The sequence below is a fragment of the Eumetopias jubatus genome, unplaced genomic scaffold (assembly GCF_037043125.1).
Source record: "Eumetopias jubatus isolate StellerSeaLion01/CBP00866 unplaced genomic scaffold, mEumJub1_p1.0 scaffold_14, whole genome shotgun sequence".
Lineage (NCBI taxonomy): Eukaryota > Metazoa > Chordata > Mammalia > Carnivora > Otariidae > Eumetopias > Eumetopias jubatus.
In genome coordinates this window covers 75,522,269-75,548,393 of record NW_028274820.1, presented here as the reverse complement: position 1 = coordinate 75,548,393, position 26,125 = coordinate 75,522,269, and the positions used below count along the sequence as shown (strand labels likewise).

The 26,125-nt window shown below is 38.0% G+C and overlaps 1 protein-coding gene across 1 annotated transcript in view; it reads right to left on the bottom strand.

The window, feature by feature from the left end:
* The window catches only part of MET (MET proto-oncogene, receptor tyrosine kinase), an 84,162-nt gene that overhangs the window by 32,655 nt on the left and 25,382 nt on the right, over nucleotides 1–26,125 (bottom strand). The window contains exons 2-9 of the mRNA XM_028104916.2: nucleotides 24,259–24,450; nucleotides 12,686–12,820; nucleotides 11,749–11,922; nucleotides 6,933–7,093; nucleotides 5,016–5,118; nucleotides 4,770–4,906; nucleotides 3,932–4,093; nucleotides 2,863–2,962 (exon numbers count right to left, since the gene is read on the bottom strand). Of these exons, the coding sequence (XP_027960717.1) occupies nucleotides 2,863–2,962; nucleotides 3,932–4,093; nucleotides 4,770–4,906; nucleotides 5,016–5,118; nucleotides 6,933–7,093; nucleotides 11,749–11,922; nucleotides 12,686–12,820; nucleotides 24,259–24,450 (1,164 nt within the window). The remainder of the gene's footprint in view (nucleotides 1–2,862; nucleotides 2,963–3,931; nucleotides 4,094–4,769; nucleotides 4,907–5,015; nucleotides 5,119–6,932; nucleotides 7,094–11,748; nucleotides 11,923–12,685; nucleotides 12,821–24,258; nucleotides 24,451–26,125) is intronic.

The following is a 26,125-nucleotide window of genomic DNA, read 5'->3' as shown; positions in this document are numbered from 1 at the left end:
TAAAAAGCACAAGCAAAATTGGGTATTTGATATTTTCTTCTAAAAATAATTTAAAAACATTATCCTACATTTTAAAATGCATGTTGTAAGCAGATAAAGAAAAGAGATACACAGGTATAATATAAATAAGATATTAGTTTTATATCAAATTCATATTATAATCCCAAAAGCTATTTATTATCATCTTGAAAAAATGGAAATGAACAGTTTTACTGCGAGTACAATAATTCTTTATTAACAATAAGAAATTTGAAAACTAGGGGCACCTGGGAGGCTCAGTCATTAAGCGTCTGCCTTCGGCTCAGGTCATGATCCCAGGGTCCTGGGATCAAGCCCCGCATCGGGCTCCCTGCTCAGCGTGAAGCCTGCTTCTCCCTCTCCCACTCCCCCTGCTTGTGTTCCCTCTCTCGCTCTGTCTCTGTCAAACAAATAAAATCTTTAAAAAAAAAAAGAAATTTGAAAACTATACAATAAACTGCTGGCTTATGGGCCATAATGTGTGTTAACTAATATTAATTTTGTTAAGATGGTATATTTTTATTATTTTTTTAGTATTTTTATTTTAAAAGATTAGAGTTTGCTGGACTTAAAAGTTATCATGGCTGGAACAGTATATCTAAATCAGACCTGGCCAAGAATTTTTATTTGTTAAATAATAAATGGGTTCAATTAATCATGGTCAGCTTTAAATTCTATAAGCACCAAGTAACGTGGAAGGAACACACATTTCTTTATGAGGTAGTTCTCACAAACAATAGTCAAATAGAATTCTTCATTCTTGCCCAATTCTAATGATGCATACTTCTATTGTGATAATAAGTTTGTGGTAAAACAAGAGTTTACATTTCCAGATATGGAGAAATAAGATTTTTATCTTCTACCATTGTTTGAATCTTCCTTCGGTTATGGAACTCTTATGTCTCACATCTAGGAGGTTTTTAAATAAATGTTTGATTGCAAATGAATGAATAAAGCCAAAAGGCGTCTACATGTCATTATAATGCTGGTGAGAGAGAAGGAAATTTAGCTATTAATTTTAAAACCTAGGCTCAGCGGGAATTAGATAAACTAGTAATTCCTCAGATTTCTAAAGAGTCACATGCCAACACCAAAAAGGGTATTCTTATTTGGTTAATGAAAAATCGTTCTGTTTGGCTGTGGAGAAGTGATGCTCTTTAAATTAATAGCAGTGGTATTCTAACTTTATTTGTGGCCATGTGCAGGGATTGGTTTTAAAGCTCTCTACTTCATACGGTGACTCCCTGGAGTACAATCTCTCAGGAATATGATAAAAATCTAATAATACTCTTTAGAGGTGATGCAATGTGGCTGATTGAGAAGGTCAGGAAAAATCTCATTGGAGATGACCTTATTGTTTGGTGATTTGGCTTGACATTTTTAGCCCCAAATTGGTTTTTGTAATTAAAGAACACTGTGGCCTTAGTCTTCAAGAAATATTGGATGGAGAATCTAAAAGAAGTGCTGTAATTCAATCTGTCACCTGCCCAATCAAGACCCTGCTTCAGGGGGGGGCACTTAGAACTTTCATTTTTAGTTGAGTGCACAAGTCCAACTAGATTATGGTATTTTATATTAGAGAAAAACATCAACAAAAATATGAAATCCTTGTAAATAACTCCAACCTTCCTAAAGTCTAAGCTAAAACTGTCATTTCAATGTAATCTATATAAACAGTTAGATCAATCACTTTTAAGGAGGTCTTCATTTAATTTTGATTGACTTTGCAAATAAAAGAAGGGAAGGTGGAGAAACACCAAACATACACTCCAGGACATCAGTCTTCTAATGCTCTTTCTCATTACTTGATAACATGCTAACAAAGGGACAAGAAGAACAGTAACAACACCGTTCTTACACCGGGATGTAAGAACGTATGTGTGCCTGCCACTTAGAAAGACAAGGATGCTGTTGCAAGATTAGAGCAAAAGGGCAATGTTCTTTGGTGCATTAAAAAAAGGGAGAGAGGAATTCTATGGACTGAATGTTTATGCCCCTCCCTAAATCACATGTTGTAACCCTAATCCTCAGCATGATGGTGGGAGATGGGGCCTTGGGAAGGTAATTAGGTTATGAGAGTGGAGTTCTTATGAAGGAGTTAGTGCCCTTAGAAGAAGGGATTCAAGGGGCGCCTGGGTGGCTCAGTCGGTTAAGCATCTGACTTTGGCTCAGGTCATCATCTCAGGGTCCTGGGATCGAGCCTCTGTTGGGCTTCCCACGTAGCAGGGATTGCCCTCCCCCTCTGCCCCTCCTTTTTCCTCCTTCTCCTCTCCTTGCTCATGCTCAGGCGCTCTCTCTCTCGCTCTCAAATGAATAAGTAAATAAATCTTTAACAAAAAAATAAGAGACACAAGAGAGCTTGCTTCCTCTTTCTCTTTCTGCCATGTGAGGATACAATGAGGGAAGGTGGTCTTCTGAAAACCAGAAACAGTACCCTCGCCAGACACCTGGATCTGCCGGCACCTTGATCTTACACTTCCCAGCCTTCAGAACTGCGAGAAATAAACATTTGTTGTTTAAGCCACCCAGTCCATGGTATTTTGTTATAGGATCCTGAACTAAGACAGGAATGATGTAGTTTCTATCTGTACCGACTATCTTTAAAAACACTGCCTCAAGTTGGTAATCATCTTTTGTGTCTAGCATTTTGTGTGTGTGTGTGTGTGTGTGTGCATTTTATAATGTTAGCCTGAGGCAAGATAATTTTAGTTACTGTATAAAATATACTATTTGATCTGTGCTGCAAAATTAAAAGCAAACCCCAAATGTCCTATGTACCCTGAAAGCCAGTGGTAAAGGCAGAGATGCAGAGTCTTAAGTACAACCATCTCTCAAAGGACTTACCACTGTAAAGTTCCTTCTCGCTTCCTGTACATTTATGACCATCCTCAGGACACTAACTGAATGCAGGTTTTTCCCAACAGCTGTTATTGTGCTCCCACCACTGGCAAAATAAAATAGAAAAATAGCAATATGGAGAGGTCCTTTTTCTACCAAGTATTTTAAGAAAGAACTTAAATTACATCACATGTAGTGACTGCAATTTATAGTCAAAGCCAAAGTCAAATGGAAGTTCAGTGGTAACTCTTCTTTGGAAACAACTTATTGAACTTGAAAATATGTTTTAAAATTCCTATTTTATAAGTTGAAGAAATGTATTTTTCTTTTTACTCACAAAAGAAGAAATATTTTTTTCTCTTTTAAAAAATAAATCCAAGTAAAATGAACTTAACTACTGTTAGAATTAATGGAAACAAGGCAGACTGAACTGGGCCCAATGAAATACTGATTCAAAGGGAGTCTGGTATAGGGAAAAGCTGTGTCTAAAGCAGGCAGAGCAAAAATACACTGAAGAATGGAGGGGAAAAAAGGTAATTCCACTTTTGGCCACTAAAGTTAGTACAGACTTAACGTGTACATAATGTAAGTGCATAAATACTACGGTGCCACATTAAACTGTTGCACCGAAATCCATTTACGGTGGCTCAGTCGTTAAGTGTCTGCCTTCGGCTCAGGTCATGATCCCAGGGTCCTGGGATCGAGCCCTGCATCGGGCTCCCTGCTCAGTGGGGAGCCTGCTTCTCCCTCTCCCACTCCCCTGCTTGGGTTCCCTCTCTCGCTGTGTCTCTCCCTGTAAAATAAATAAATAAAATCTTTAAAAAAAAAAAAGAAATCCATTTAAAATGTAACAGAGTAGGATAAAATGTTTCTTGGCATGAACCTAGCAATGATAAAGTCAAATTGTACTCAGAACCAGAATGTAGTTTTCACTCCTGAATTAGAAAGGCGGCCTTTAAAAGAAATGCAACAGCATTAAAGCTAGAGATAAAACTGCAATTCCTCTTGACTATTTGACAGACAAAGCATTCTTATGTTCATTATTTTCTTATACCCATCAGAAGCTTTTACTTACCTAATAAAAGATTTGGTTGGATGAATTGCATAGACAATGGGGTCTTCCTGGTAACTGAAGCTGTTCATCTCTCGGTTGGCTAAGTCAATTTTCAATTTAATAGGAAACTCAGTTGGAGTGGTTTGAGCTGGGGTATAACATTCAAGAATACTATCTGACACACTGAATAAAAAAATTAAGAAAATTGACCTTAGCTATTAGATACACATATTTTAGAATTATATGCATAAATCAAAAGTATATCACTCAGTGGCTCCTAAATGAGAATTTCCAGATGTGTTTAGAAAAAAGCGCTTTCTAATGTAGCCTATTTACATTTGACTGGATCCCAAACTTAGTCTTGTTGTAGACAAGCCATCTATGACTTCAAAACTTTTGGGATTTTAAGCAATTTTTAAAGTATCTTTTTGGTACTTGATTAAACTGAGCTCTTTCACCTCTAAGAATTAGAAACTTAACTTCCCTTAGACCCAATCTTCCCCATGTTTCTCACATCCTCAAGGTGATTTAGCCTAATAGTAAATCTTGATGGAAATGTTTAATTTATTGTCAATTACCGGATCTCACAGCTCACAGCATAGCCAGGATACTAGATGTAACATTAGAGAAGGTAGATGGGAAGATGAAACTTAAAAAGTGGAATTAGTAAACATAAGGGAAGGGTAGAAACGTCAGCAAAAGGGTAGGTGGATACAGGAAGTTTTGTCAGGAAGGGAGTAAATAATATACGTCGTGATTTTCCTCCACACACACACACAAAGAACAATCGTTTCTCGATTTGTTAGATATAGATACTAATCCTACTTGACTGATGCAACAAAAAATAAATTTACAACACCTTTTTAAAGTACATGTTTTTCCACCAATTGAAATGTGTCTAGAATTCCCACTGTTTAGATACTTTCCAGTTAAAGTAAGCAAGGTGCCACCAGTCTTAGGACCATAACTTGGAGAAATACTTGTTATTATAGGATCCTGAATAGGAAATAAAAACAAAACAAAACAAAGTAACTTGTTAATTTTATGACTCTAAATAGATTAAGTAACAAATAGCCTAGTTCTTGAGAACAGTTCTTAGACTTACCACATAGGAAAATGTATTATATTGTGCTGTCCCTCGACCATTTGCAATAATTATGGATATATTGAAATGCTCATTCACTGCAGGACCAACTGTGCATTTCAGCCTGAAAAAAACCCAAAGTTTAATATGTTGCAAATCCAAAGGCATTTTCTGGTTTGGCTGTTTTATGTGAAGGAATATTAACTGTAAATTTTGAGCTAGCTACTCTGAATAGCAAGCAGAGTTTTGTGGTAAGCATTAGGGCTAAAAATCATATATGTCCATTTCTATACTATTACACTTCACATAGACAACACAGGAACTGTTAAACCTCATCAATATTGACCTCACTAATTGAAAAATTCATAATAATCTAAGTCTAAACCTCTAAAATTGTTAGCATAATGTTTGGCATACATAAGATAAAGAAATATTTCAACACCATATGAAACAATGGGCTAATTATAAATAAACCAAATCTCTTCATTAAAATATGTCAACAGGTACATTTCTGTGGTTACATGTGTCATGTGTTTATTAAATTACCTTAAAAATAGTGAAATTGTGACAGACTTTCCATAGAATTATTTTTGAATTAATAATCTTACAGTCCTGAAAAAGTATAAAGGTGATTTGTTTTGTTAAGCAACTTTTTAAAGAAGAGAATGAATTATGTTTTACTTTTACAGGCTTTAATATACAAAGCAATGAATAAGAACTTACAAGGGAGATTTCTAGAAAGAATTTGTTTTCCCATTAGCCTAAATAAGTACAACATTAATTGATGTTTTGGTCTCAGTAAATGAGTACATTTATACCTCTGTGTGATCCTGGAAGGAATTCTACAAGGTATAAAATAACCACTTGATAGAAGAGGTTCAACCATAAAACTTGAAATGTTTGGTTGTTATTACTACATGATAACAACATTTCTGGATTCTTCGTTCATTATGGGATTTACATTTGATAGAAGGTGCATGGAGAAAATGGTGGAACAAGCACACATCTTGGATCAGGAGAGTTGAGTCTGAAGGCCTGTTAAGCTCTTACTCTCTGGATTGCCTCTGCTAAACTACGCTCCACCTTTTTTTTTTTTTTTTAAAGATTTATTTATTTATTTGTCATAGCAAGAGCATAAGCAGGGGGAGGGAGGTAGGTAGGTAGAGGGAGAAGGAGGCTCCCTGAAAGCAAGGAGCCCGATGTGGAACTCGATCCCAGGACCCTGGGATCATGACCTGAGCTGAAGGCAATGCTCAGCTGACTGAGCTACCCAGGCGTCCCTCTACACTCCACCTTTCTGAACTTCAGACACCCTCTTCGTAAAATCAGTATAGTATTGTTATCTCCTGAGATGAATGACTAAATGAGATACACTCCTTACATTATAATACCAATAAATATCAGCTGAATATAAATTTAAGTGCATCAAAAGAAAGAAAGAAAGAAAGAAAGAAAGAAAGAAAGAAAGAAAGAAAGAAAAAGAAAGAAACAAGTCTCAAAAATGTGACTGAGCTGCTTTACTACATTTCTGAGGTTTAGAAAGTGAATTTAGAAGAGAGTGTCTTTGTTGAGCTGTTTACTGATTTTTATAGAAAAAGCCATTGGAGACTCTATATTTGAACACTTTAAAGATGGAGCAAGTCCAACCAGTGCTGTTCTTTCAAATCTACCCAAAAATTTCTGAAGAAATGTTACAAAAATTGTTGAAAAACTCCCAGATGTTGGATTCTTCTTTTCTTTAACTAGGTAATGTCACCTTTTCCCTTTTTTAATCCTGATAAGTAAATAGGATTAAAAACAAAACAGTTCCACAAGGGATGTTAGAGGGCCAAGACTCTAATTCAAGACATGGACTTTTGGGACAGTCTTTACAAGCATTCATTCTAAAACACAACCGTTTTCCAACCATACCCCAGAAAAACATTTAAAGATCCTTACATATTTGTTGTGCTCTCACTCAAGGTCAAGGTGCAGCTCTCATTTCCAAGGAGAACTCTGGTTTTCTTTAAATCAAATTTATTATTCCTCCTGAATCCGAAGTCCCAGCCACATACGGTCAGCACTGTCCCTCCTTCCAAGGGTGCGCTAGTTGGGAAAACCTACAAGGACAACCGAGAACTTAAAAAAAAAAACAACCTCAAGACATTATTTTTTGTTTGCAAAACAAACACAATATGTATCCTCACTCTGGAATTTTTCTGTTCTGCCACTGTCTTAAAAAATGGAATTTTCACTGCAGGAAAAAGCGTCAAAATTTCACAGAAGGTGGAACAAATATTAAAACTATCTAAGATGTGCTGATGAAATAAGTTGTTTTCAGGAGATCCAGAGATGGGACAGAGAGCAGATTCAGCCTGGGTGGAAATGAGGGGCCTTCTAGGGCGACTCTGAAGTGAATTCATCTGGTAATCTTCTAGGGTGGAGTAGACAGTTTGTGTCCAGACTTTCACATTCTTGTAACTCTCATTATAACTCTTTCATGGGCCTCCAGATCAAACTCTGATCAAAAATCTTTCATGGGCCCTTGAAGTCAAGCATCAATATGTGCCTTGTTCTATGTATGAGCTGGGTGTTTGCTATAGCCTTGTGCTATGGTATTCCCCACCTAGAGAAGAAAGAAAGTCACACAGTAAAAATACCTTTTGGTATCCAGTGTTGCATTCAGCAGCTATCATAATACCAAACACATAGAAGGTATTCAACATATATCTACCATTCACTCATTCATTCATCATTCGTTATGAATCATCTACTATTTATTAGTAGATTAGTTAGTACCAAGCACTAACAAAGGAATAAATGAATCTATTTCTTTATACTTGTTAATTCATATTTATTACTGATTTGGGGTTTTTCTTTTTTTCTTTAAATATGGTCAACATTTGATATATACCAGCTGGTTAGCTGACACACCCAGCTTTTAAAAAATGATGTAATTTTAAATAAATACATAATTTTTATTAGAAATAGATATTACAAAAACTAGAAAGAGCCCCAAATGTGATCTGTATCGTAGCAATGTTTCTAATTATCTCTCTTGGCATTATTTTACATCTCATTTCTAGGGCTGATTTTTTTTCTCCCCCATGTTCAGTGTTAAATAAATAGGTTCATTTTTCTATTGCAAGCTTACTTTTGGTGTGTTGAAAGTAAAATTTGAGTTCATTAATAAAATGTTGGCACCTGTGACTTAAGATAGCAGTAGGTGCTTATGAAGTCTACAAGACAACTGTTCTTAGGCTAAAACTATTAAAACAAAACAAATTTCCAAGTTAAAAATAAGCTTCTCCTCAGCAGCTCTGTCACAATTGAGAAAGGAAATGCTCTTTGGGGGGGGGGCATATTGTAAATTGTGCTGTAAAGTACAATGGTGGGAAAACATAGCACCACCATAGAGACAACTCAAAAACCAGTAAAGGCGTTTGCTAAAGGCCAGTTAGTAAAAGTCTAAAAGTGATTCTATTACAGTTTAGAAGGGCTTTTAGCAAAATTCACATTTGCAAACATTCCCCCATACATCCCAAGTAAACAATCGCAAACCAAAGTCTTAACTTACCCTTGCTACCAAATCCTTTTTTAAAGTCTTAGCTTAATGCTTTTATGATAGCTATTTTATCCATAAAATCCATTACACACTTGTGCCGTCCATGAAGACTTACCTTGTCCATGTCTAGGCAAATGAGAACTGCTTGAGAAAAAAATACCTGTTTATTTTTATGTTAGAAATCCAGTAGGAGAGGGCAAGGCATCTAACCCTCCCAGACTCTCTCCAGCCTGAGGCAGCCATACAGCTGCCTTTCCCTTGTTTCCCTTGTTTCAGAAGACAGCTGCCTAAGGCTGATGTTGGCCTGATCCTGCCGCCTAGGTCCCTCCCTTTCTATGTAAAAATTGAAGTCTGTCACTCTAATACATCATCACTTTCTACATATGGCAAATGGATTGGGTGATGATTTGAGAAAAGACACAGAGTTGTTCAGTTGGTGTGCTGGCAACAGAAATGGAGATTATAAAACCTTTACTAGTCGGTTGGTCAAGATTCAAAAGTTCAGCTCAACTCAGCTTTCCTCCCTGGGCTGAGATACTAGAGCAGGGCATTGGAACATTTCCCTCTTAGCTTATGGGGTAATGTTCACTCTTCCAGGGGAAAGGGAAGGAAGTGGTTTTGGACAACACATCCTCGGATAGAACCAACAATGAGCTGGCAAACTCTGAGTTATCCTGAAGGGCAGGGAAACTCTGTGGGAAGGAAATCAGTGTCCGGCATAAAGCCACAGAAGCTAGGTCTCCCACCTGTCTGGACACGGGAGAAACAGCCACCAAACAACTAGCACCCTTTCACAGGTGAAAATGATTTAAACGATCACATTTTCAAAACCCACCAAGATAATACATGAGAGTGCTAAAACAACAATACGCCCCCCCTCCCCGCCCTGGAAAATTAGAATTTGCCTCTTCAGTAGTTAAAAAGTCACAAATATATTGGTGGTAGCCTGAGTGACACCCTCCCCCCCCGCCCCTGCCCCATAAGATATCACTGTTGCTTCTTATCTGAGTCTTCCAATCAATTAATAAACCATTTTATTGTCTCACTGGGACTGAATTCAATCCTACAAGATATGACAATTTTATCTTAATAAATTCAGAATGCTTTGGAAAGTGCTCTTCCTTTTCTGAAGCATTTCTCATTGCTCTTTAAGTATGAGATCAGATAACATGTTTGAAACAAAATAATGGGCTTGCAATCCTGAAATCTCTCTTATGTGGAATTGCAAGGAATTTCAGCCACTGAACATCATGTACCTTGAAAAGCAGGTTAACTCACATTAACTGGAAAGTGAAACTATATGCTAGTTGGGTTTTGTGCCTACAGTGTTTAAGACAGATAAGAAATGAATAATCTGTCTTATTTTTTGCAGCAAGAATGCTAAATGTCATGGTCTAGTGCAGCATGAAATCTTCCTAACAACTATGAACCGAAAGGGATTTATGGACTCAGCTGCACTACTTTCCTCCTAACCATATAGCCCAAGCCTCACTGACTTGTGCACGATGCAATGCAACCTTTTAAGATCACCAACTACAGAAAGTTGGAGTTAGGGAAGGTGAGAGCAGAGGAAGAGAGATTCTCTGGTTCCAGAAAAACCTAAAATATTTAGTCATTAAAAAAAAACATTTTAATATGGTTTTCATGAGTAATAGAAGGAAGTACATTGGTCAAATTAAATGCTCCATCTGTATAGGCTCTCAATCTGCTCTCTATTTAAAACACCAGTTTGGCTGTTTTTGAAATGAAATTGTTGTGATTCAATTGCATGTATACACACATACATACACATACCCCACATATACTCTCCCCATATCTCTTTCATGGAATTGCTGAGTTCAGATTTCTAGTGTCTCAAATTGCCAAGGCTGTGTTTAAAAAAGTTGCACGTGGTTTTAAAAATATACTGAACCAAAAAAAAGGGTGCATAATACCACAGCATAGATTTAAGTTTGTTTTTTTACTATCTTCTAGTTTATTCCCTGGCTGATCAAACTAAGTCTTAATAACTGTGTTTCACCTAACAGAAAATGATTTGGTTTAAAATCCAGTCACCCTGCACAAATCTTGCCTCAAACCGTAACTAAGTGAAAACAGCCATGCGCTTGGGTGGGGGCGGTTCTTGTTCTGACTTGCATACTTTGTTTACTTGGGCTTGAACCAGGTGACCGAGACCTTTAACTTGAGTCTTTCACAAGAATCATTTACTAAAGTCCAACTGTTCTATATGTGAGCAGGGAAAATGCATACTGGGTCCTCACCAGGGAATTATTTTCAAGCAAACATGTATTTGGATTGAGACATTTAAAAAAATTGCCATGGAGATTTTCATAGAACCAAATATCTGCTTAACCAAAAATAAGGCAGCAGAGAGTTGGAGAGCGTGGCTATAACGCCATGACTGAGCTCATTGCTAGAAGCTAAGTTCTCTAATAGGAGGAGGCACTTTTCTCTCGTTCAGACCACATTTCCTTAGTGTCTAGAAGAGCGCTGCTATATGGTATGCAGTCAGTAAATATTTTTGGAATGAATTAAAGAATGAAATGGCTCACAGAGTATAGATGTTAGTATTAGTCATCAGTTGGACCTGTACTGTTCTTCCAGAAACTTTGAGAGAAGGCACGTACCCATCCGTGGGTGTTCATCGTCCACTTGCCTCCTACACCGGCCTGGGAAGTAACCTCTAGTCTTATGTGTGATGAGACAAAGTCACCACCTATACACCAGACAGGAAGAAATCTTCTGTTCTTTCTGCCCCATCATGGCTGACATCCCTAGCTTGCATGGTTCAGCTTAAAAGTCTGGGTTATGCCCTGAGCAGATCTCTGTGCATGGTGGAGGCTCATGTCTGGGCACCTGGTTGATTAAGTTGGTGGTGAGGAATCACTGAGTCAGACGGGTCAGGAGGGAAAAGGACCCAGGGTGAGGAAATGGGGAGCAATGCTGCTCACCAGCCACCACTCTTTTATGAACAAAGCACCAAGGGAGAGCAACTTGCTCAAGGAGAGAACTCGTTGGTGAGTGTAAAGCACATATTTCAGGTACAGGACTCGGGGTGATGCGCCCAAACGCCACCCTGAAGGAAAACCCTGGAGAAGGATGGTACTTTGGCTAATGTCTCACAGCTAAATGAATACATTGAATTTAGAATTTTTTCATTAATGGGATTATGTTTACCAAAAACACACGTGACAGCTGACAGATTCCTACCTCATAGATTGTAGGCAGACAGATCTCCTGAGTCCATGTTCCGGTGGGGCATTCCTCTAACCGCACACATTTATTGTGGCACCAGCCGCACTGCACAAAGGGAGGGGCGGACAGACACTGACTGCAGGACTGGAAATGTTCACAGCCTAAGCCATTCAGTGGGATCTTGGTGATCTGTGAAGAAAAGTGATGGAGAGAGCTTCCAGAGGGGTTTTTTTGTTTGTTTGTCCAGTGAAAACTAAATACACCAAAGATACATGTGAATGTAATTGTACAGAGTCTACCAGAGATAGCACCTATGTGTGAAAATTATGTAATAATGATTAAGTGATTTAAACAAAAAAGCCAAATGCCTTCCTTTCCTCTACTGTTGGTGCATATGTGATAAACATTACCATCACTGTCCAGGGAACACAAGGACTGTCATACAGCATTAGAGGTTTTCTTTAGTAGGGACATTTTGCTCTGTCTGAGACGATTTTAAAATAACATGAGAGTATAATTTAAGCTGCTGGAAAACACACTTGAACCCCTGGGAAATTCTAAGTAAGTTTACATATCATTTGGCATCAAGATGCACCTCCTTCTCTCAGAGAAGAGGGATTACCGGCTGGTGTCAGATTCCAATGTACATTTCAGGGCTTATCTGCCCATACTAGAGTTCTGCCCTTAGGTCCGTAATTCTCATTCTGCGTGTTTGTTTTTCTCATTGAGAAATAAAGGACAAAAGAAGTACACATAATGAAGAAGACCTCCCTTTGGTCCAGTCTTCCTGAATAAAAATTTAACTCGTTTCAGAAAATCTCTGGAATACTCAAGAAAAAAATCTGAGAGAGGAGAGGTGAATCCAGGACCAAGAGAGAAGTTAAAAAGGACCATATGATACATACTGTAAAAATCCACTCAGGAAAAACCTCCCCGTGGGAACAGGGCTTACCTTCTTCCCCGTGACAACCAGCGTGTAGCCATTTTGGTTTAATGGGTGTTCCACAATTGCTTCTGGAGACACAGGGTGGGAATCCAGGCGAAAATTCACATGAGGGGTTGACGATCCTGATCGAGAAACCACAACCTGAGAGACAAAACACAAATGAACTTAGTCCAACGAGCTCAGTTTAAATACAAGTGGAAAATGCGGATGATAATGCTAATAACAGATTAGGAGAGCTCATGGGTATTTGAAAAGGCCCAATTGTTTATCTCACTGTAAATCAATATACCATCTCCTAATCTCCTGTCTTGAAGGCAGTTCCTCTGAACCCCCAAGGCAGACTTTCGCATATGATCTTTTAATGGTGTATAGGGAAGGAGATCTTTTGGTCAATCAGCCAGCACATGCAGGCAAATCCTCACAATTGTATTGGGAACTGGAGGAGCCAAAACTCTCCCCAGAACTGAAGAACTCACTTAAGCTACAAGGATTTCAGATTATTTTTTTTAATTTATTCTCCCGCCCTGCCCCACTGGGCAGCTTTCCTTGATGTCATGGACTAGAGAGTGGACAGGGAGTCTGGAGGACCTGGATCCAGTTCCAGCTTTCTACTCTTAAGCCATATTTATAGATCTCCTGAGGTCAAAATAGGCCTTCAGGTACTTTAAAATAACGTGCTGTCGTTTTTATAAACCATTGTCCAATCAGATGTTATTTCTTGGATTATAAAGTTCTGCTCCTTGACCTCGTTTTATAATAAGGTCTGATGGCTTTAACAATGCCTTGGAAATGAGGTTTGATGACTTTTGTCATTCTTGCTTTCAGGTATTTCTAATTTGGGATGTTTCTCAGCTATATAATTTCCATCTTCTCTACTGCTAGAACCCACTAATAATGAAGTCCAGGGATAAAATCAGAATGACTGGGGTGCCTCAGTGGCTCAGCTGGTTAAGCATCTGCCTTTAGCTCAGGTCATGATCTCAGGGTCCAGGGATCAAGCCCTCCTGCTCAGTGAGGTGCCTGCTTCTCCCTCTCCCTCTGTCTCTACCCCTCTCAAGTAAATAAATAAATCTTTTAAAAAATATTTGAAAAAGTCAGAATGACTATTAGAGATGAACACTAAGACTTTAGGAGAGTTTGGGAGTGTTCAGAAAGACTTTTATTCTTAAATAGGCCATAGATTTGTATCTATATGAGGTGCAGGAGGCTGAGGGCAGCCCTAGGCTTGAAACTGCCTTTGTGAAATTGTCCAACATCCCAAATACCCTTTTATGTTTCATTGAATGTGTGCTTATTTGCCATAGGTGTGAAATCATGGGACAAACATGGGGATCTGTGAGATTATGATTAGTTAATAACCATTCCCTCTACCTCAGCTTTTTCATCTGTAAAATGGGAATCAAAATTATAGGTGTAATTAAATGCTTAGTACTCTAACAAACTCACAACATAAAAATATTTTGGGGAACTAGTTGTAAATTTTTTCTTCAGCACAAGGAGTCAAGTAGCTTGAAAAAATTTAGGAAGATTCCCAAAGTCTCTAATTTGCTCCCAGACAGTGGGTTGTTGATAGAGAAACTAACTAAATTCACATACATCCATAAAAGCTAAATATCATGACATTTTGTTCTAACACTTGTTCTATCCCAAACACTCAGCACTTTCAAAACATCTCCATTAAGCAGGGTGGCTATATTTGCACAGAAGTTAAATGATGGATCAAAGGTCATTTTGTCAGGATGAGAAAGGATGGAAACTGTTGTTATTCCTAAATGTAGCGCCAAATAGTTATCTGTGACTTTTGTAGCCAAAGTAGAAAGAAGTTCAATTACCAGTCCTACCTCCCCTGCTGGGTGCGGGTTACAAGCAGAACATCAGGATATCAGACTTTTAACACCTCTATCCCAAATTACCCAGATGTCATATATCCAATTTTTCAATTTTGACTCATTTCAGGTGCTCACCACTTGTTTTTCCTATCCGCCCACCCCCATTTTTTTTTCATATTTCCCTAATTGTTGCCAATCACTTCCAACTACAAAGATGAAAAAAAAAATCTCCTTCTCTCACACACAGGTCAAAACCAAAATCAAACCCACCCTCTCTTAATAACTGGACTCTGTTCTATGCCTCATTCTGTGCTTTCCACTTCACTGAAGATTATTCATCTCTCTGAACCTTCCTATGAATATTTGCATTTTCCCTCTCTCATATCTTCCAATCTATTCAGACCTGCTACATAACAAGATACGAGATCTCCTATCTTTTTGCTCTAATATCATTTTCCCATATTTATAAATAAGCAATCCCTTCCTAATTACTAGATCATCAACTTTGACTTCATCAAATATCTGAAGCCCATTCAAATGTTCATTTCCCAGAAAGGATTAACCTTTGTCTCTCTTTTCATAAAGAAGCTCTTTGCCTCTCTGGAACTTGGGTAGATTGATTTAATGTATTCCCTGTTCAGACTTTTTGTCTGGAGAGCACTATATATATATGGGGACTGGGCCAGTCATTGTGCTAAAAGCTTTAAATGGTTTTTTTGTTTACTTCTCACAATAATCCTACAAGGTAGGTACTATTATTTTTCCATAAAGAAAATGCAACAGAGAATTTTAGCTAGAAAGTACAACAGTCAGGTTTCCAAGGAGCTTTATCTAATGCCAGAATCCGATTTGCTTGACTTCTTCTTAAACACTCAACTGCTACACTCTTGGGGCACCAGAGTAAATACCAATAAAAAGCTTCAACTCTGAGCTCTCAAGAGCCACTCATGAGTCAAAGCATTAAAACAAATTTCACAATATATTTGCCTTGCCAAATACTCCTTGTTTCAGTAATCTTGGCCGCACAAGTTAAGTGTGCCTAAGGAGAAAGACTCCACATCTAAATAGTTTTTGATGACACAGAGGAAATGTTACTAGTAGAGTCAGCGAGTTCTACTTTTGATCACAGAGCTAGGATGAGTGCAGTTTCATGTAGAAAATGGGATGAACCAGAGAAGACAGGAAGGCTGTAGGGAAAAGTGAGATACCTGGGGTTTTAAGCAGAGGCCAAAGCACAGATGAAAATACCTTTCTGTTGATCATTAGCCCTTTCTCTGCAGGGATACCTACTGCTATAAAATGCCAAGAATGCTTTTCTATCATTAATTCCCCACTTTATCTTATTGCTAGAATTCCAAATAATGGAGTAACCACTTTAACCCTCAAAATACCCCTGTAGCAATGTTTTTTAAGAAATTAGAAGTTTCTTTTTGTTGTCATGGAGATATTTCTAAGGACAGAACTGAATCTAGCATTTAAATTTAATTCTTAGGGTAATTAGTATGAAATAGAAGACTGACAATTATCTTTGACTGTGTTGACAACTAATCTTTAATGTTTAGGTCTCAAAAAAAAAAAAAAACCAACCAAAAAACCCTTTTTCTTTAATGCTCCTGAAAATATAAGACTAATATGTTTGGGTGTGAGGGAATAGGGGGGAATACAAATGTACTTGATTGTTGTGGCTATGATCTCAAATTATCTGGGAGAGGACATGAGGAAGAAATATATGTACAAATAAAATAAAACCTTTGTGGCTAGGCTCTAAAATCCATAAACCTAAACAAATTAATTTTGTGTGATATATCTTCAAATACATAAAGGCTAGATTCCCTCACCCCACAGAGATTTATTTTATTTTTATTTATTTTTTATAGATTTTATTTATTTATTTGTCAGACAGAGAGTGAGAGAGTGTACAAATAGGGGGAGCTGAAGGCAGAGGAAGAAACAGGCTCCCTGCTGAGCAAGGAGCCCGATGTGGGGACTCGATCCCAGGACCCTTGGGATCATGACCTGAGCTGAAGGCAGATGCTTAACCGACTGAGCCACCCAGGTGTCCCAAGATTTATTTTTGGTTAAACTGTTTTAAAATTTAATTTTCCTTAAGAATGATGAATACAGTTTAACATGAGATATTTGTATGTGGCTTTCTCTCCATTTTTTTTTTTTTTTGGTTTGTTTTTTTAAGTAGGCTCTACGTCCAGCATGGAGTCCAACATGGGGCCTGAATTCACGACCCTGGGATCAAGACCCAAGCCAAAATCAAGGGTCAGACATTTAACCAACTGAGCCACCCAGGGTGCCCCACTCTCCATTTTTTTAAAGTGCACAATTCAGTGGTTTTGGTATAGTCACAGATTTGTGCAACCATCACTACAACCATTTTGGAACATTGTCATTATCTCAAACAGAAACTCAGTACCCTTTAGCCACCACCTTCTCCATCTCCTCGTGCCCTCCTGTCCCTTGCAACCACTAATCTACATTCTGTCTCTATAGAGTTTCCTATTCCAGACATTTTATATGAATGAAATCCTACAATATGTGGTCTTTTGTGACTGGCCTCTTTCATTTAGCATAATGTTTTCAAGGTTCATCATGCTGGAACATGTATCAGTACTTTATTCCTTTTTATTGCTGAATAATGTTCCATTATATGGACATACCATATTTTATTTATCCATTCATCAGTTGATGGACATTTGGGTTATTTCCACTATTGTGGATACTGCTACTATGAACGTTCACATATAACTTTTTGTGAGAACATATATATTTTCATTTCTTGGGTATATATCTAGGAGTAGAATTGTTGGATCTTATGGTAACTGTATATTTAACCTTTTGAGGAACTGCCATACCATTTTCCATAGGTGTGCACAATTCTACATTCCCACCAACAATGTGTGAGGGTTTTAATTTCTCCACAACTTCACTGACATTGTTATTTCCCGTTTTCTTGATTATAGCCAACCCACTGTGTGTGAAGGGGTACTTCATTGTGATTTTGCTTTGTATTTCTTTGCCAAATATTTTCTTAAATTAAGGAAAAGGCAAGCTTACTTCTGGAGGTTCACAGTCTCCATCCATTCCTCCTGCCTGAGACTGAGTATCTGAGTATCACCTACTTAGCCTCCCAACCAGGGTTCTGAATATCCCCTTATAGTCAGACTGGGCTTTTATAAAACAAAGTCCTAGAGAGGTTGGAGGTGGGGAAGGGAAAAAAGATGGAACAAAAGTGGATTTTTACTAGGAGAATCCGTCAGAGTGGGAGTAGATTCCCTGGGCCCAATTGCTTTTTTGAAACCTACTGTTTTTGGCAGCAAATATACTAAAATTGAAGATCAAATAAATTTTCCTTTTGTAAGAACAGAACATATGCAGTTCTATTTCAAGGCAAATAGAACCGAGTGGAACCTTTGATATCATTTAGACTGATTTCTAGTTTAAAAATTAAGAAAAATAGAGGATTTCTGTTAAGGAAATTTGTAATGAAAGATGATGCAAATCACTGGAGTTTGAAACTCAATGAGAAAAAAATGTGAATTGAAAGAAAAGAAATGTGAGAGAAGGAGATGACACCATTAATAAATAGACCTGGTTATAACTGGGTGTGACCTTATGGATCTTGGGAGTGGGTCTGCTTTCCCTATAGTTCCCAATACAGAGATGGGCACATAGTAAGTCCTAAAGGCATATCTATTGCCTAAATATATGAATAGCCTGAAATAAGAAGCTCACTTAAGTCTTGATGAAGGGATAAGGTTTTTAAATGTTTCAGATATTTAGATAACCTGTAAGAGTTTGATCTTCACTTTCAAGATATGACTTCTAATGCTTCTTGCTTCTTGCCTATTGCAATAGACTGAATGTGTCCACCTAAAATTCATATGTTGAAATCTTAACCCCCAATGTGAAGGGCCTTTGGGAGTCAATTAGGTCATAAGGGTAGAGTCCTCATGAATGAAATCGTGCCCTTATAAAAGGGACCCCAGAGAGCTTTAGTTCCCTCTTCCCATCACGTGAGGACTTAGCAAGAACAGCCATCTACCAATCAGCTATCAGAGTCTCACCAGAAACCAGATCTGCTGGTTATCTTGATCTTGAACTTCCTACCTTCCTGAAGTGTGAGAAATAAATGTCTGCTGTTTAAGCCGCCCAGTCTATGGGAATTTGTTATAGTAGCCTGAATGGTTCAGACACCTGCTTTAGGTTTACTGTCCCCCTCGGTATGTGAGAGAAATTGGTGTTCGTGTAGAAAGAAATCAGATATGAAGAGTGGAGCTATTTATTTCAATCAGGGTAAATATCTAGTTTTCTGAAATGGAAAAAAAAAATGAGAAGAAACAGAAATTGCTGATTGGTGCTAACAGCTCAAGAAATAAAAGTGGTAAGACAAAGTACCAGGTGGCAAAAGTTGAATTAAATGAAGCTTTGCTCTGTTCTCTCCTTTGTTCTTTTTGGTAAATGGACATGAGTGCTTCTATACCAACCTGATATTACAAAGGCCAGGTATACACAAAAACCAAAACAATTTTCCTTATTGCTGCAATACTGATGTGCATGTGTGTTTTAACTTTTTGAAATGATTGTGAGTCGAAATGAGTCAAAACCAGATTGAGACCTTTGTAAAAAAATATCAAGCATCTAAAATCCAAATAAACTAGTAAATTAAAAAAATTTAAATATCAATATTTTCAAATCAATACTCCAAATACAATAATTGTAGGATCTGCCAATTTATACACAGAGTATATCTGTTTTTGAATTTTAAAAGTGACAAAAGTTAAAAAAAAACTACTGATACATATACTTCATGTTTTTAAAATGTCTCTCTACTCTTTCAAAAAAGCACCCAAACAAGAAATCCCAGTTATTCCCTATTACCAACAAAACAAACAAAAGCTTAGCATTTTCCCATGGTTTCAAATATTTATGATGTTTTAATTTTCTATGCATATAATAGTGTATAAGATATATGTATTTCAAAAGCATGCATGAATTCATTTTAGGAGACTACATGGACTGGGGTTGATTTTTAGTTATAGATAGAGCTCTGAAATTATTATTTATAATGGTTTCTTTCTCAAACAAAACAAGTCTCAGAATTAATGAATATATTTTCTTCTATTTTTAAAACACTTTTTAAAAGATTTATTTATTTTAGAGAGAGAGTGCGGCGAGAGTGCGGCAAGAGTACATGCATGAACATGAGCAGGGAGAGGGAAAGAATCTCAAGCAGACTCCCCGCTGAGTGTGGAACCCAACATGGGGCTCAATTATAGGACCCTGAGATCATGACCTGAGCCCAAATCAAGAGTCCGACACTTAACTGACTGAGCCACCCAGGTGCCCCAGATTTTCTTCCAAAGGAATATACCAAATTCACCATTCTTTAGGGATGTAACTAAATCAATGATGTACACATAAAAAAAGAAAGGCAGATGATATTTTTATCTGAGGATTTTATAAAGGAGAACAGTAAATTAGCAATCCCTAAAGAGAAATGTTTAAGTTCAAGCTTTGCCTGGGTCTCTGCTGGATGCTCACAGCATTGATGAATTGATGATCTGTGTCTACATTCTCTAAAATAGCAGTAATCCCAAAGGTAATGTATGCCACAGGCTTCCAACACAAAGATCTAACATACCATGATGGTGGCACCGGAACTGAAAGAATTTGAAGACAGGAGGTCAATAGATGAATTGATTCTTCTTACTGGAAGTGAGTAATTATCCTCAGGTTCACTGACTACTAACATAATCCTTTACGTAATGGTTGTAAGTAATGATCACAAGCAAAGGATACATTTTTAGGTGATCCCTATGTCCTTAACTTTCTTGCTTATGATCCAACTAGTCCAGTCAGGAGGCACAAGAGAACAGGGGTGATGAGTTGTAACAGCATCAAGGAATTGGGAAGATGGGAAAGGGGGTGGGAGAAGAGCAAGGATGATGCCAAAGAACCAAGTGACAGCTGTGACAGTGCCCCGGCAGTGGGCACTGTACGCAGACAAGGTAGCTGCCCAATGAGTGTTTGTGGAGCTGAACTTTGAAACAAGTCTTGAAAGTGCCTCCCCACCCCCAACCCACCCGATACACTCACTCTTCCTGGCCTGACAGTCATGCACAAATATTTTAATAGCAATGCCTTGCATCTACAGATTAAAGGCCTTATAAGAGAGCTGTAAAAAAAAAAAAAAAAAAAAAAAAATATATATATATATATATATATATATATATATGTATCAAGCACTGTTTTTGCAAGTTGATTAGATGAGGAGCTCAGAAGGGGAGACGTGGGCAATCCCTGTGATTAGTCCTGTGATCTTCATGAGTAACCGTCTTCCCTCTCCCACGTAGCCCTGCACACAGCACTAATGTTCCCGAGCCTTGTTCTTTTCAACATCCCCTCCCCCTCTAAAATTTGTAAGAAGCCCTGTTCTCACTGTTTACTTTCACTATCTTGAATAGGACTTATCATATTATTTTACTTCAAAGATCCCAAGAGGGTGATCACACAAATAAAAACTGGTTTTGAAATCTGTATCTATGTTGATAAACTCTAATACATGTACACGTCAGTATATTTAGAGTGGCACCTGTATAAGTTACACATATTTAAATGTTAGGAACATGTCAAACATGTCTTCTCTGCCATACATATAATATTGTTAGCTAAACAATATAATTCTTTCTAACCAAATAACCACTGTGAAATACCTGATTCCCTTTACACCCGACAGCTGGGGCTGAAGCTTGTATTCCCAGCCAGAGCTGGACATAAGCACAATAGGAAAGGCAGAAACAGCTGCAAACTCTTGAGAGAAAACATTTGCAAAGCAACTTTGACTTTAGGCTTCAGGGTAGGAAGGAAGTAAAAAATCATTTTTCTGTTCCTTTTCATGTATTGCAGCTGTCTTTGGAAAAAAATTATGTCCATTCCAGTTTATAACAGAAACTCCACAGTATTATTAAAACAGGAGTTGCAGGAACTTAGGCCTGGCCACAGATTTAGCACTTCACAGCAGTCAAAACATTTATAGAACTTGCTGGTACTGCTTGGCGAGCTTCAGCTAGAAGGTCTTTGCTGCACGCCTGACTCCTCCCCCAACATTATTTGCTGTAAACAAACTGGATTTCAGTGATGTTGACTGTTTGATCCTTCAAGTGCCTTGGGTTTATTTACATAAAATTTAAGGGAATGGAATTCTCTTGGACAAGTGTCAGAGAAATGGATCCTATGTGGGTCTCAAAAGCCCTTTGTCTGTATGTCTCTGTCTTTTGCTGTCTTGATATCAGGTACATGTTTTTATGTCCCATACTAAAATTTCAGGGGCGCCTGGGTGGCTCAGTGGTTAAGTGCCTTCAGCTCAGTTATGATCCTGGGGTCCTGGGATCAAGTCCCACATTAGGCTCCCTGCTTGGCAGGCAGTCTGTTCCTCCCTCTCCCTCTGCCCCTCCCCCGGCTTGTGCTCTCTCTCACTCACTCTCTCTCAAATAAGTAAATAAAATCTTTTTTTTTTAAATAAAATTTTAGGGCGCCTGGGTGGCTCAGTTGGTTAAGCGACTGCCTTCGGCTCGGGTCATGATCCTGGAGTCCCTGGATTGAGTCCCGCATCAGGCTTCCTGCTCGGCGGGGGGTCTGCTTCTCCCTCTGACCCTCCCCCCATCTCATGTGCTTTCTCTCTCATTCTCTCTCTCTCTCAAATAAATAAATAAAATCTTTAAAAAAAAAATAAAAATAAAATTTTAGTTCCTCAAAGGCAGGTTCTGTGTCACTGTTTCCTTTGCTTTACTTATTTGCCTAGTAGAGCAAGGTTAGTAAGTTCCCAATATATATCTGATGAATTAAGAACCATGTGGTTTAAAAAAAATCAGTGATATCAGCTCTTCACATAAAATAAGTATCTACTTATTTTCATCTTTAATGTTTTGGATGCACAGATAATGGGCATAATATAGCTTCTTTTATGTAAATGCTGGGAGACAAGAATAAAACACTTGTCACAGCGTTTCTGTTACAATGAGACTGATGCACGACATATCACTTAGGTGGTGGAATCTGTCACACAGCAGAATTTACTCAGGTATTAGAGCAATCTATCTAAAAATGGCATTTTATTACAACTTTAGAATCTGGAAATAGGCCAGGAACCTTTTGATGTAAAAGCATGTAAGACCTAAAGTGACTATAGAAAGCTTATTAATATGAAACGGGATGGATGAGGTAATAAACAATTTAGAAAAAAAGGAAAGCAAAAGTAAAGATGAAAAGTCAACATAGTGAACACATTAAGAATTCAACAGATGCCAGATTCTCTCATGCTCCTTCAAATTTTTTGGAATTCTATAGAATAGTATCAATGTCAATTAAAAACACATATTTAAAATAACACTACATATTTTACAAGGATAATAGATACGACCATATTTCAAATACTTCAGAGTGCTCATGTGTGTAGGCAGGGACTGGGCATCCAGTTTTCAGATTTTAAGGAGTTAAGGACAGAATGAAATGGTTTGAGGTGGGTAAATAAGAACACTGGGCTGGGAGAGAGGGAGGAGTGGGGAGAAAGTGTAATAATTTGAAGCAATGGGAGGAGGGGAGACCAAGTGTGGAAGCATTTAGATAACAGGATCTGTAGATTAGTTTTGAGCTTGGAAGGTTTTATTTACATGTTTTATGATTTGAAAAAAATCCCTCCATGCCCAACTATTTAAAGAAAAACATGATTTAAAATATGGCAATGACCAATATCCATACACTATAAAGACAGCGGTAATTTTAAAAAATATATTTTATAAAAGAATACAGATGGGCAAGTCAGAGGAAAACATCATTGTCCTCAACTGGTTTACTAGAAGTGACTGTCTGACTAGGACGTTAATTAGATCTGATGATTATGAAATAAGAATTAGAAGAAATTTCTAGTATTTGTAGAAAGTCAGCATTTCCATAGATGCCATGGTCATTGTGCATTAATCAAGAACCTACTGATGAACTCATGTTGAAAGCACTACCCAGTAACTATTAAAGCTGTCAAAGAGATTCAACACAAGAGCATTTTAATTTCTGGAAAGTGCTAATTCTTGTATCTAGGAAACACGATAACTGCGTCTGAAATGTGAATTTTTATTGTATGGAAATATGTTGCTATCTATTAAAAGCATTTCTTAATAAAATCTGGATTTTTTTCTCCCGAGTGTTTGAACTTCTTTGTGTCTGACCACATCATTTTGCAGAATCAGGAGAGCTGGAGTTACAATGGGATCTTGATGATAACGTCCTTTCCTAACTCCTGCCAATATTTCTCAATGATGTGAATGTTTCTTCTCATGGAGACCACAAGGTTCACACAATAGCCCTCCTTTGATCCATAGCTTCCCCTGAAATAGGAAAACATCGCCTGGAAGTGCTTCAATTGTTTCATTTTATTCCAATCATGTGAGAGAAATCATGAATGGAAAACAACAACAACAACAAACAAAATCCCAAACCATTCTGGGCAAGAAAATTAAAGCAACCACATTTAAACTGAAAGTTTCCAGAATTTAACAAAAACAGGCCATACGCTTCATAAAGAATGGACCAGGCTTCATTGTTTTGCTTTCAGTCTGTCTCTAGCTTTTACTGTGGTTTTTGCTTTATATTTGCAAATACCTTACTATAAAAACAAAACAAAACAAAAAACTAATTGCACCAAACCAGGTAAAACAGACAGAGCCACTCTTAGAAAGCATTTACCTGCATGAAGCGACCCTCTGACGTCCCAAGATTAGCAATGGTGAGGTCTCCTTTAATGAAGGTAGATATAGATGTTAAGAGGACTTGGTTGAATTGGCCCATGAATAAGTCAACACGCTGCAAAGCTGTAGTAAACTCTGTTCGATATTCATCACTGCGCACTTCACAGCCTGATGAATTTCTCAAAAGTGTCTGAAATAAAATATGGTCATAGAATGAATGTGAGTCCAGACGCGAACAGGCTGGTAAAAAAAACTTCTCGGGGTGTCTTTTCAGAACTCAGAGGAGAATGGAAAGGCTAACCATACAAAGAAACAGAGAGCCCCAGACAGGCAGAGATTATTCTAGTGACCTACATGGCTCTAGTACTGCTAGGTGCTCCACATGTATCTAGATGTTAGCTGGGGTAAACCTTCCTACCGCAGTTTGCGCTTTGGTTGAATATGTGCATACATAAAAATGGAACTCGGTGGTGCTGGTAAAGGAAAAACAAAACTATAATGTCTCAGCCCTGGGCAAAAAGGTAATGCTTCTAGCAGGCAAGTCCAGTAAGATGGATTTCAACTGGAATAATAATAAATGTTAGAGTCATACATAATACATTAGATATTTGAAAATGTCTGTGCAGTGTGCAGTGAGGCGGTAGAGGGTGGTAGCTGATAGACAATTCACAGGGAGGCAGCAGAGCACAGATCCCAGACTCAAGTTCCTGCATCAAATCCTAGTCTCTCGTGCTTATTTACCTTACATAGTCCCCATAATCTCTATGTGTTTGTGAAATTCAGGTTATCCATTTCACAAGTAAAATCGAGAGAATTGTAGAGATGTGCCTACCTTGCAGAGCTGTTGTAAAGGTTAAATGAGCTAATTTATAGAAATCTCTTACCATAGAACTCAGCACCTAGGTAATACCACTGAAGTATTTGTCATCATTATGGTGAAAGGCTCAAAAAAACGTAAAAGCTGGGCACCAAATGCCACAGTTACCAACTTACAAAAAAGGCAATTACCACTCAATCAGGTATTTATCTTATAGATTCAGCTTCAGATTTTTTTAAAAATATTGTTCAGTAATATATGTCAGTTAAGCGCTGTGGATCCGTCCCTTCACCTTGACATCTCAGTGTCCTGGTTTTCCTTCTACTTCTCAGATTGCAACATTTAGTCCTCGTGCAGGACCATCTGTGCCTGGCTATCAGTGTCAGGGTTTCTTAAGGCTCCATCCTAGGGCTGCTCCTCTCCTCACTCTTCACACTTTCCCTAGGCAACCTTAGTCTGTCTTGTGATGTCTATTACTATTTAGTTGACACACACATTTGTACCTCCACCCTACCCTCTCCTGTGAGCTGACTGTGCATATATCAAATTGCCTGTAAAAAACACACTCAGATGTCTCCAAGACCTCAGGCTCAGCGTGACCAAAGCAGAAACCACAGTCTCCCCCCCATGCCTGAGCTGATGATACAACACACCCCAGTGAATGGCTCTACCATTTCTCTAGATGCACAGGTCATAAATCTAGGTGCCATCCCTGATACCTCCCCATGTACAGTCCATCACCAATTTTCATCAATTGCACTTTCTAAATATCTCCTGGATCCATCCAGTTTTCTCTGTCTCCATACTTTGACCCTCATCCAACCCACCCCTTCCCCCTTCCTGAACTACTACAATGGTTTCCAAGTAAGACCTGCCATATCTGATCTCATCCATTCTCTACACTGCAGACAGATTTTTTTCTAAAACACAAATCTCATCATGTCATTCTGTTTAAAACACTTAATGTCTTCCTATTGCTCTCAGGATAAAAGACAAAGATTTTTAACATGATCTGGTGAGCTCTGCGTCATCTGGATCCTATTGAACT